We start from the raw sequence: 13405 nt of genomic DNA, 5'->3' as shown, positions 1-13405 counted from the left end.
TTATTAAAATAATCGTTAGTTGCAGCCCTAATTGAGATGCTGTCAGGCTATGAGAAAATAGATAAACAATCAATCAATTATATATATATATATATATATATACACTCAATCACATATTTTAAGATAAGTACTATATTGACTTTTTAATTTTACAAATCAAATAACATTTCTAATTAAAACTTCAAGCAGCAATAAATGAGCTTGTGCTCACAGTCAACCGCATCCAGAATGGATTTTCATAATTAAGCACAGGGCAACTGAATTACACATATTATACATATTCAAGTGAGACTAAATATTGGGTTGTCAGGTTGAAAAATTACAGAAATATTCAGTGTAATTTCAAAACCTTTCTATTTATTTGGACAATATCTGACAAACCTAGGATCCTTGTTTCAAATAAAAAAAGCATATCTTTGAGCATATCTTGTCTTGAGGAGATGCACATGCCAATATGTGAACACCACAAGTCGTGATGTGATAGGTGCCAAGGTCCAAGAGTCTGTGGCCCCTTATGTTCACTGGACAGGGTCCTCAAGCCCTAATAATAATAATAATAATAATAATAATAATAATAATAATAATAATTCTTGAAGGAACAATAGGGCTATGCACCATTGGTCTCTGGTGGTCCTAATTATGCAGACAATGGTACTTCATGTAGTCTCTCACCAGCACCCTAAGAGAAGCTGAACGAACATGATGGATGATTTCCTCTTCCCATTGGCGGCTTATGGAGCTGGGAGAGATGATGAGGGTGGCACCAGTAGGCACAAGCGTCATGGCAACCAGGCAGTGTGGACAGTAGAATGGGGTGACTGCCACATCCTCTTGTTTGTAGTTCATACACTTGGCGTGTTGCCACAGTTGACAGTTCAGACACTGCACCTGAGCCTAACAATCAGGGGTAAGAAAATTCTTGATAATCATTGGAATTCTGATAATTTACTGCTGCAAAACAAATGGTATTTTCAGCCAGCCAATCTCAAACAAATTAAAATAAATAAATAAATCTCATGCCTAAACTTCTACCACACTGCTTCTAAACCAAATGATTCCTGTGCAGCTCCTTGCAACTACACTCCACACTTTTCGATGGCAGAGCTCCAAAATTATCATTCGTTTCTTGCAGCAATGCTTTCTAAATGAATGTCACTATATGACAAGAAAAAACAATGAGTCTGATAAACTTTTTTTAATTACACAAAACAATAAATCAACACTATCAGGAGGCAAATGGAATAAATGGTTAAGATAATTGAGGACACAGATCTAAATGAACATGAATGATGTTTTAACATTTTCTGACAGACAAATATTAATGTAATAGCGTGACGTAACTTAACATAAGCTGTATATTTGCTCCTCAGATTGTTTTAAAACTTTTGTCCAGCAGTAATTATTTGAACAAATAACAGGCCATCCGAACATGAATAACCACTACATAATGACTGATTAAAATATTAAAGGTCCCATGACACGAATATTTCACTTTGTGAGATTATTTAACATTAATAAGAGTTCCCCTAGCCTGTCTATGGTCCTGCAGTAGCTAGAAAGGACAATACGTATAAAAAGAGTGCTTTGGTCATTCTGCTTCACCCTTTAGAAAGCGGCAGCTCAGGTGGCATAATCTGGAATTTAGCCCCTTATGTTGTCATAAGAAGGAAAGGTTACCTCCCATTTCTCATGATTTGCCCGCACAGAGAAAAAAACATCCCTCCCCTAAAAAAGTAGCTTCACCGACTGGCATGGCTTGCAGACATGCAGTTGCTTGGTAATTGGATGTAAAAATTAGCACAAAGTATTTTTGTTCCGCAATACTCTGAAGAACCAGGGGGGGTGAATTTATCGTTTTTTTTTATTTCATTTAATTTTTTTTCAAATTTCATTGTGGGACTGGCTCAAAATTACTGTAATTCCGCAGCAAGACTGAATTTTGAAAAAAGACTTCAGATACAGTATTAGGAGACCCATTACTTTACTCTAGTTGGCAGATGCTTTTATCCAAAGCGACTTACAAGAGGAACACACCAGCAATTCTCATTCAGTTTCCATAGATTTTGAGTTACAAATCTAAGAGCCCTGATAAGGCCTAACTTGTCAAGAATAGAACATGCTAGGGATTTTTAAGTGCTAGAGTATTTTTTTCTCTTTTGTGAGTGTGTGTTAGTGTTATGTGTTTTCTTTATTTTCATGATTTTCACATTGGTTGATTTTCACTGAAGGCATCAAAACTATGAATGAGCACATGTGGAGTTATGTACTTAACAAAAAAAAAAGGTGAAATAACTGAAAACATGTTTTATATTCTAGTTTCTTCAAAATAGCCACCCTTTGCTCTGATTACTGCTTTGCACACTCTTGACATTCTCTCAATGAGCTTCAAGAGGTAGTCACCTGGAATGGTTTTCATATCACAGGTGTGCCTTATCAAGGTTAATTAGTGGAATTTCTTGCTTTATCAATGGGGTTGGGACCATCGGTTGTGTTGTGCAGAGGTCAGGTTACTACACAGCCGACAGCCCTATTGGACAACTGTTAAAATTCATATTATGGCAAGAACCAATCAGATAACTAAAGAACAACGAGTGGCCATTATTACTTTAAGAAACGAAGGTCAGTCAGTCCGGAAAATTGCAAAAACTTTAATTGTGTCCCCAAGTGGAGTCGCAAAAACCATCAAACGCTACAATGAAACTGGCACACATGAGGACTGACCCAGGAAAGGAAGACCAAGAGTAACCTCTGAAGAGAAGTTAATCCGAGTCACCAGCCTCAGAAATCGCAAGTTATCAGCAGCTCAGATCAGAGACCAGATAAATGCCACACAGAGTTCTAGCAGCAGACCCATCTCTAGAAAATTGTTAAGAGGAGATTGTGTGAATCAGGCCTTCATGGTCAAATAGCTGCCAGGGAACCACTGCTAAGGACAGGCAACAAGCAGAAGAGATTTGTTTGGGACAAGAAACACAAGGAATGGACATTAGACATATTTGGTTCCAACCGCCGTGTCTTTGTGAGATGCAGAAAAGGTGAAAGGATGGATTCCACATGCCTGGTTCCCACTGTGAAGCATGGAGGAGGATGTGTGATGGTTTGGGGGTGTTTTGCTGGTGACACTGTTGGGGAGTTATTCAAAATTGAAGGCACACTGAACCAGCATGGATACCACAAAATCCTGCAGGGACATGCCATCCCATCCGGTTTGTGTTTAGTTGGATGATCTTTTATTTTTCAATAGGACAATGACCCCAATGACACCTCCAGGCAGTGTAAGGGCTATTTGACCAAGAAGGAGAATGATGGAGTGCTGCAGCAGATGACCTGGTCTCCACAGCCTCCGGACCTGAACCCAATCGAGTTGGTTTGTGGTGAGCTGGGCCGCAGAGTGAAGGCAAAGGGGCCAACAAGGGCTAAACACCTATGGGAACTCCTTCAAGACTGTTGGAAAACCATTTCAGGTGACTACTGTGAGGGAAAATTGAAAGCAAAGTGTTTAATGTGAAAGAAAAGTTTTTCTTAAATGTTTCTCATCCAGAGCCATGGAGAACAGATTTGTAAATCTTTGGGTCTGACAGTTTTATTTCTGAGGAATGTGTGAGATTGTGTTCTGAGCTGGCACCAACAGGCACAAAGATAAACATCAGTGCTTCACTGACTATATATACACGTCAGTGTGTTCAGACCTTTGGGGATTCGTATAGCGAGTCTTCCCATGCGCAAATGTAAATAAAGCCTGACTAAATTAATTTAACTGTTTGTGACTCCAGAGACGCTCGGTGATGGAAATAACTTCCACAACACTAGTTCTTGAAGCTCATCGAGAGAATTACAACAGTGTGCAGATATCAGAGAAAAGTTTTTAAAAAAATAGAATATAAGTTATTTGTCCCTCTGGTGTTATTTCACCTTTTTTTGTACTTAAGTACATAACTCCACATGTGTTCATTCATAGTTTTGAGGCCTTCAGTGAGAATCTACCAATGTAAATGGTCATGAAATTAAAGAAAACACATTGAATGAGAAGGTGTGTCCAAACTTTTGGCCTGTACTGTATAAAAGCAAGCAAAACATGTCATGTCATTTGACCTTTAAAAAGGAAAGCCAGGAACAGATGTGGGTTACTACATCTACATACTATTCGATTTTTGTTGACTATAATTTTTTTGTATTATTCCTTTTTCTTAACAAGGACATTAAAGCTTGTGAAATCAAGCCAAATGCCCACGAATTATCAAGCAGCCAGTACCAATACAATGAGTCTTAGATGTGATATTAAGACATCTCAGCCTTCCGTACTCACCTTGTTATCCAGAAGCCCGCTCTCACCACAGATGCACTCAAAGCGGTAATCCAGAGATTTTAAAGGGAAATGCAGATATTTGTTTGTGAGGAGTGCTGGTTTCCCAGTAGTTAGGAGCATCTCTTCTTTAATTTTGTTAAACTTGCATTGCTTGACAATGTTGATGGTCATATTTTTGTCATGTTCATTCTTCTTTATTGGTTGCTCTTTGGTGCATTGCACTGGACAGGAACAGTCAGTAATTTTCTTCTCATTGCTTACACTTGGAGACCTGGGTGAGGTGGCCGTGGAAGTATCTCCACTTGAATTCTGTTAAACATAAAACACAGAGGAAGCATTCAATTTGCATTTACTCTGGCAAAAAATCAGAATCACTGTCAACATTGGACTGAGTTTAACTGAAATCCTCAAGTAACTTACCAGCGGTACGAAACAGCGATCATGAATCAGCCACAATAATGGTGTAGGAATATACTTGGGTTTATCAATATACTTACATATTTGTGCAAAGCTGAATCTTTCTTTTTATCTTTGTAGCTTTTTCCAAGCCTCAACGAACCAGTTAGCCCATGGCCTTTGACCTGAACCACATTCTCCTCACTAATGAGCTTGGCCAGAGTCTTTTTAATGTGGTTCCGGTTCTTCATAGGATCATAGTTGTATATGGTGCGCAGGTATGCAAAAATAGCTTTGACTGATGCACCTTTCACATCCATCACCTCTCTAATGGCAGTTAGAAGCATTACACGAACAGCTGTGAAAATAAATAAATAAATAAATAGAAATAATTCTCACAGATCCACTCAACACAATCTAGTTGAATATTTTAAATATTAGTAATTAGGGGTGACAAGATACTGCACCATGAGATCTCGCAATATTGAAATGTGACTATAATTTCTATGAGGTGTACAGTTATAACATGATAATAATCCAGCAGCAGTCAGCATGAAATAAGCAAACAAAATGCCCCTATCACTTTTAAGTCATATGGGCAGTGGCTATTTTACTACCCACCAGCCCATCACCCGAACTAATACTCATGCACAAACAGAGCATGCCCCTGGCAACTCCCCCATTCCGATCATTCCCATCCTTTCTCCAATACAAACAATAAAGCAATGAGCTCCACTGTTTACTCTCACCAACAGTCCTCCAAATCATGCACTTCTCTATACAACTGTCTACAAAGCTTGCCAGCAACAGTCATTAAAAGATCTTTACAGTAAAACACGTCTACTGTTAGACATGTTTGTGAAGATTCTCAGTCATCCAGGTGAAATTGTCTGAAAGTTGAGTCATGGCAACTTGACTTCTTTCTTTAAGGTAGCTATGTTTCATTCTGCATCCACAGAACTTCCACAGTCAATCTGAGGGAAGTTGGCTTGTGATCACAAATTTAGCCTCCAGGTTGGTTTCACCTCACCTTGAATAGGCTCATTAAGTGAAACATAAGCAGGGGAGGACGGTGGGTAGCTATGACAGCCCCACACCTGGCAGCTCCTCCTGCCCCCATTAAGTGGGTTGTTAAGTGTGGCCAACCTTTCAGTCTTTCAGACACACCAGCCATGTATGGAATGACCAGGTACTTCCGTTGGCCCTGGGAATCAGGTTGTTCTGTGGTCCTTTTCCTGAAGGAGGATCCTGCCTTGTTAAAAGCCCACTTGGGATATCCACAGGTTTTAAGGGCTGTCTTCAGATGGCTGTCTTCCTTATTTCTGGCATCTGTAGTGGTGGGAATGTTCTCTGCTCTATGGTACAGAGTTCTGATTACTCCTTGTTTGTGTTGTAGTGGGTGATGTGAGTCAAACAATAGATACTGATCAGTGTGGGTGTACATTTCTATATCTAGCTTTCTATCAGTCCCAACGATAACCGCAGTCCAGGAAAGCCAGACGGTTATTTTTGGAGTCCTCTCTGGTGAATTGTATGTTTGTGTACACAGACTTAATGTGATCTGTGAAGGCCTGTACCTCCTGGCTCTTGATCTTCACCCAGGTGTCATCCACATATCTGAACCAGTGGGTTGGGGTTGTCCCTGGGAAGGAGTTGAGTGCTTTCTCCTCCACTTCTTCCATGTACAGGTTGGTAACAATACATCACACTGGAGAATAAATGGCACAGCCATGTCTCTGTCTGTTGAAGTCGCCCTTGTATGTGAAATAAGTGGTGCACAAGCACAAGTCCAGGAGCAGGCAGATTTGGTCTGGGTTGAGGTTGCTTCTGGCTGTGAGGGTGCTGTCTTCTTCCAGACACCTTCTTACAGCTGTTACATTTACATTTGCAGCATTTATCAGATTCCCTTATCTAGAGCGACTTACAATCAGTAGTTACAGGGACTGTTCTCCCTGGAGCAAATTAGGGTTTAGTGTCTTGCTCACGGACACAATGGTAGTAAGTGGGATTTGCTTGCTGCTTTACTTTAACATTGTTTTTTCAACAGCAACATGCATGAACAAATACACAACAAATGTATGTGGTAAATGGTAGTGGTGTTAAGCATCCCATTATTTAAATAATAAACCATCTTTGTAAAGGTTAGCAGGTAAGGTAAGTTCCATTGAAATTGGGTGATCAATCTTTTTTTACATTTACATTTACATTTACAGCATTTATCAGACGCCCTTATCCAGAGCGACTTACAATCAGTAGTTACAGGGACAGTCTCCCTGGAGCAATTTTAGGGTTAAGTGTCTTGCTCAGGGACACAATGGTAGTAGGTGGGATTCGAACCTGGGTCTTGTGGTTCATAGGCGAGTGTGTTACCCACTAGGCTACTACCACCCTAGGAATTCATGTAAGGTTTCTCACTGTCAAAAAATCTCTTTTCTCTTCTTTTTCCTTCTCCATGTTATATGTCTATTTGGTTCAAAAATTGATTCGATTTGGGGATTCAAAACCATGGCAACAGTCTCCCCTTTAATGTAGAATCTAAATATCATGTCAGTTGAAATGACAATGAAATGGGAATCTCTCCTCTTTTAGAATCTTGTACAGCACTGTAGGCAGCAGCTGCGTAAACAAAAATAGGTTTGTTTTGGTTCTGGCCAATATTTTAATCTGACTGCTATTTTATAATAAATATCTTTCCAAGGGCAGTGGTGGCCTAGCGGTTAAGAAAGCCTTCCCATAATCAGAAGGTTGCCGGTTCTAATCCTGATCCACCAAGATGCCACTGAGGTGCCACTGAGCAAAGAACCATCCCCACAAACTGCCCCACAGTCGTCTGTCATGGCTGCCCACTGCTCACTAAGGGTGAAGAGTTAAAAGCAGAGGATACAATTTGTTATGTGCACCGTGTGTTGTGCTGCAGTGTATCACAATAACAATCACTTCTTTCAAGCTGTGAACTCGCATCACACTACGTTTGAATCTATAGACGCGTAAAACTAAATCCCGGTTCCACCTTTTTGTCACAGAGTTAGCCGAATAGAGAAGCCGCTCAAAAAGTACACATTGTTCCATCATAGCTGCCTGATGCTGGTGGGTGTCACAACCACATGTACCTAATAATTAACAGGGTGCAAAAAGGCGTAAGGGGGCTATGATCATTGGTAGCGTTTGATGTATGGGTTTGTACTATTTTCATATGTAGCATTTCCTTGTAGATATTTCTTCTCATTAATGTTGATTCCTTGTGAAATACCTATTTTCTCACCTGTAAATATTTACATTTATTGTGGAAAAATAAAAAAGGGGAAAAGGAAAAAAAACAAGCACAATTTTGGAACCTCGTGTCGACAGCTCTCCCCCCTTTGACTACTCTGCCAGGAAAAAAAATTCCGTTCTTTGTTTATTTCAAAGCACAGTATGTATTTCTGTGTTGATGTGTGTTTCATGCATTTTATGATAAAATGTCAAGGTAATTTGAACGTTTCCATATAAATTACACATGAAACAGAGGACATGGGAAATGTGCCACTTTTACGCATTCTGTGATTTTACGCATTTGCAGGCAGCATCTAATATGTAGACATTGGCATGTCTACACGTATGCACATACAATTTATACCAACACACTCTGCTAACATGCCATTACAATCTCAAGACTCAGATTTTGCCTTTGCCTTGTTAAGATTAAATAAAAAAATAGGTGTGGATGTTTTTGTAACATAACAATTAAAATATTATTGAACAATTTTTTTTATTCTCAACAGAAAATCATGCAAGGCCCCCATATTGTGCATGCTGCTGTTTGCAAAAGATTTTCAGCAGCTTCCTATTCATTTGGAAGAGGAGTATTTACCTGGGGTCTCATTTATAACTGGTGCGTATGAACAAAACAGGACCTAAAAATGTGTATGTATCTTCCTACACATGCGGGCAGTGGTGGCCTAATGGTTAAGGAAGTGGCCCCGTTAATCAGAAGAGTGCCAGTTCGAATCCCGGTGATATTGACGTGCCACTGAGCAAAGCACCCAACACAAACCTGTTTCCCCCAGTATTGAAGCCATCTGGGTTTCCAGATGTGTCATATTCAATGTGCCCTCACCACCACCAATAGCAGACAAACTATGGGCTGCAATTATTTTTTTTTTATCTGACCAATTTTTATTTTAGAATTTTGGGTGGAGTCCTTTTTGCTGCACTCACTTCCTTCACAGCATTCGTTGCCTGTTGCCTTTCTTTTTGTTTGCCTGCTTTCCACTTCACCCACAAGCACATTTCAGTCTAAAAAAACGTTAGATAGGCCAGTACATCAGTAGACATGGAGCCAAACACCATGCAGCATATTTGGCATTTGCCAGAGAACAGCAAAAAGGGCAAATTCGCCAGATGATTCGATCTTGAGGAAAACACGCTGCTCAAGAGATGTGGTTGATCTGTTTCTAAGGCCAGATGAAAACAGTCCACACACAGAGAAGATGCGCTCCACAAAGGCTTGTGAGGCAGGGGCACTTACAAGGTCCAATGCCACAGGGGCAAGTTTTGAATAGACAGCCGTTCTTGTAGTGGTGTCTCATTAAAGATACCGTGTTTGACATCATCAACATACTTATTTATTTCAGTCACCAAACTATTGGTCACATCAGGCTGATTTGTCAGTGACACGTTGACCTACTTCCTGGATGCAAGAAAGCGGTATTTCTGTAGGACAGTAGGAGGGGAACTTGCTGGAGATTGATTGACCCTTGCAGTGGCAACATCATCCTGAGAAGCAGTAGCTAGGTTATTCGGAGCAGCAGCCAGGTGTTGCACAAAAGACTGAGCTGCCCTCCTCAGTGGCACTGTGTCTGGTGTTTGAAGAACCAGTGAAACACTTGGATCCATTAGGCAGGCTGCTGCTGGTGTAGCATCAAACTTTGGGGAATCAGGGCTAAGAATGACAGAAAAATGATCTCACAAAGACTTCAGCTGTACTTGTGCTAACTGCTTTCCAGCAGTAGTGGTCAGCAGGTGTGCCTCGAGGTTGAGCAGGCATGGCACTACTTGTGAGAGTGACTGGCTGTCATTCTGAAGCTGGTCTGTGTGAATGGCAAAGGGCTCAAGTAGCTTGACCAATTTCTCAAGCTTAGTCCAGTTGCTTGTGAGAAGTGTGTCTATGCTCAACTCCTCAAGTACTTGGTTTAGTTCAGCTCTGATCTCCAGCAGTCTTCTCAGCATATCAAATGATGATGATGATTTCCTCACAGTCGTGCTCTTGTTATGAGTGAATCAGCATTTGGGTGCTTCATGGCATCTTTCAATGTGAGTTGAAGGGTGTGGGTGAAGCATGGCATTCTCTGGAACTTGTTCTCCCCATCATCTGGCAGGTCAAGTTCTTTGCAAAGAAGGATAAGAAAACAAACAATTTGTTACGTAAGCATAAAATGGAAAATACACATATCCAAAATAAAAAAATCTAATAATATGAACAAATGTATCTGTCAAAATAATCACTAGGGGTGTAACGATTCGTATGTCATGTATAGTACTATGGACGGTCATTTTCCAAATCACAAGTGATTACTAGGGCTGCACAATTAATCGTAAAACTATCGGGATTACAATTACGGGTGAAATAATTACATAATCACCAAAATCCTCAATTACAGCTGTCCCTTTGTGCTCATATCTGTGCGTTTCGGCAGTATGTTTAAGCACTAAACACATTGGTAAATCAGCGATTGTAAAATTGATAAATTGAAGTTATTCTTTTTGGATTTTTTACTAACAACACAATTCCCATAATTATTTGTTATTTACATTATATCATTTAGTTTTGGATGTTGAGAATGTACCATGAAGCTGCTGCACAGAAAGTTATAAAACATAAAATCTATTAATCAACAATAATAATTGCAATTACAATATCAAGTTGAATAACCAACAATTATGATTTCTGTATTAATCATGCAGGCCTAGTGATTACCCTTATCCCTAGTGAAGACTTGAGTGTTCAGAGCATGTGTGTGTCATTATTTAGTCGTTTGGAATGCTAAAGATGCTATAACTGTTGCAAATAAACATACATTTTATATTTTAAAATGTTTTTAAAAATGCTAATATTTTTTTAGATTAAATTTAATTTTATGCAACGCTTCAGTCCAACGAATCTGCTGACTCACATTGTGCTAATAATCACACTCACCAAGCTCTCCACACTCCTTGTCCTCCATGTCCAACTCCTCAGACTCTGACTGGAGCCACAATTCATCCTGGTTGTCTCCAGCACCTCCTGGTTGAGGCTGTGAGCTATCAGCTGACTCCCCACTTTCCTCCCGGCTTCTATCCCCAAGTAGACGCACAGCCTTGACAATGTTGGAGCCATTATCCGTTATCTGTCACAATAAGCAGCACTTTGTCTTCTCCAATTCCCCATTCATCTAATGTCTCATCAATGCAGCGGGCAATGGCCTCCCCGTTATGTGGGTGCTCCATCACATGGGGGTGTAGGTTTAGCAAAGCATGGTGAACTTGGCCTCCGGGCGGATGGTAAAAACAAGCTGACACACCCATGAAAGATGCTGTTAATCCTCTCTTGCTCCAACCATCTACACACAGGCTCACCATCCTCGCCTCTTTTATTATATCTTCTGCTAAGCCTTATGCATCTTAGCTCCGATGAGGTTATTGACTCTTGCAGCTCCGGGTGTTTTGAATTTTGGTTCGAGTGAAGCGGTGAACTTTTTGAAGGCAATCGAGTCACACAGTCATGTAGACATTCCAGTATTAATAAACATATTTACCGATGCTTCTTCTCGTTTGTGGTGTTCCTGCGTATTTACTAGCCAGCAGCTACTTGGTCGGCGGTGGAAGCAGTCCATTATGGATGCTGTCATATCACGTTCCTTTCCCATGTTACCTCACCTGGCTGTCGCTTCTCTTTCGGGGGAGGGCGGGTGAAAGGCTAGCTTGTCCAGGTTCTCTTGGTTCGCCTTTTTGTGTGAGCTTTTCAAATGAACTTTCAGATTTGTGGGGTTTGTCCCCTTGAGAAGTACTCCACATATTGTATCACCTGCTTATACAACAAGGCACTTACTTTTATTTTTGACACTGTCATAATCAAAGAAATCCCAAATAGGACTCTGCCACTTTCTTCCGACTTTCGCTGCAGCCATCACGCTAGCCGGCAGCGTCACGGACAGACTATGGACACGTGACATCACAGACTACGTGTTGCCATACTGGACAAACACCTGGCTTAAAACTGGCAACGTGAAGTAAATAGATTTTAATTCAACCCAAAAGGCTTATTACAAATACGAAAACGAAGGACGTTCTTGCTATAATATTAGTTCGTTTAAGTTTGTTTTGTATACACACAAAACAGTTTCAGTTAGTTTTCTTTTTTTTTGAAACTTGCACTGTTATTTTTATTTCAGTCAATTCTAGTTTTAGTTTTTTCGTTCGTTTTCGTTAACTATAATAACCTTGGAGTGCAGTCCTTCAAGCTCATGGAAGTCATACAAGTTATTAAATTTGGATCCCACAGCACTACTACTTGCCACTAATTTGCTGACATATTTTTGTATTTGCAGTAAATTGTATAGGCAACAAAACTTACATATATTTTAGTAGGGTTTTAGTTTTTCATATGAGCTATTTCTAACACAAATTGATTAATTAAAAGTCAGGTTAATAACAGGTGTTTCTACAAAATAGATAAGCAACAATACTTTTGTCAGGGACTGTATAGTACAATAGAGAAAGAAGCTCTCGCACTGATTTTAGCACTGCAGCACGTTGAGGTGTATATTGAATCAACGACACTCCCTGTCCTAGTTTTTGCTGATCACAATCCTTTTTATCCCATGTGAAGAACTTGAACCAACGTATTATGCGTTGTTTTTTAGCGTTACAGTTTTGACAATCTTTTAGCGTTACAGGTTGTCAAAACCTGAATTGTACTTCTTTCGATTGATTAAATAAAATGGTTAAAACTTTTGTGGCGTTTCCCTCACTCTTTCTTGATTGTTTACGTTCCTGACCTAGACCAGGACGTAACAAAATGTATCTTAGACTTCCTGTCTGAGAGACCTCAGTCTGCCTGGATCTGGAACAGCAACTCCAGCACCAATTCACAGAGCACTGGAGCTCCTCTGGGCTGTGTGCACAGACCAAAGCTGTTAACCTCGCTGACTTATGACTATGCAGTAATGCACAGCTCCAACCACATTATCAAGTTGACTAATGACATGAACATGACTCAGCAAGAACGATGAGTCACCATCAGCATACACAGAGGAGGCGCATGATGGGCTGGTGTAAAGTCAACAATATGTATCTGAATGTGGAAAAAATTCAAGAGATTAAATTAAAGTTGACCTCCAAAGAGAACAGAGGGACTACTCTCCACTGAATAATCAAGAACACAAAAAATGCCTTGATGTTCATCTAGAGGAGAATGTCTCCTGGGCTCTCAACACCAGCTCTTTAGCCAAGAAAGCCTGTAGCTGTCATCAGAATTAGCAATTTGGTGTTTTTTGTGTGATGTAATTAAGTTAATGTATGATTTGCATTTTTGGTACAATGTTAATTTGTTTTTGCTATGGAACAAGTTACCCGTATTGTATTTCCTGGGGGAACCGTTTATAAGAATGTGTGTGCTCTGCTGAAAGATTAATATCAACGTCGAAGTGTAATGAAGACATTTTATGAAGAGAGGTTTCTTATTTT

At 40.0% G+C, this 13405-nt stretch overlaps 1 protein-coding gene across 3 annotated transcripts in view; it reads right to left on the bottom strand.

Moving 5' to 3' along the window:
* Positions 1-13405, bottom strand: part of shprh (SNF2 histone linker PHD RING helicase) — an 89195-nt gene that overhangs the window by 61985 nt on the left and 13805 nt on the right. For all 3 annotated transcript variants that reach the window (XM_028982162.1, XM_028982163.1, XM_028982164.1), the window contains 3 exons: positions 4804-5060; positions 4307-4615; positions 673-894 (listed from right to left, as the gene is read on the bottom strand). In XM_028982162.1, coding sequence (XP_028837995.1) covers positions 673-894; positions 4307-4615; positions 4804-5060 — 788 coding nt within the window. The remainder of the gene's footprint in view (positions 1-672; positions 895-4306; positions 4616-4803; positions 5061-13405) is intronic.

Source organism: Denticeps clupeoides, chromosome 1 (genome assembly GCF_900700375.1).
Source record: "Denticeps clupeoides chromosome 1, fDenClu1.1, whole genome shotgun sequence".
In the NCBI taxonomy this organism is placed as follows: Eukaryota; Metazoa; Chordata; class Actinopteri; order Clupeiformes; family Denticipitidae; genus Denticeps; species Denticeps clupeoides.
The sequence above is the reverse complement of the archived record's forward strand: the minus strand, read 5'-3'. Positions and strand labels throughout refer to the sequence as shown.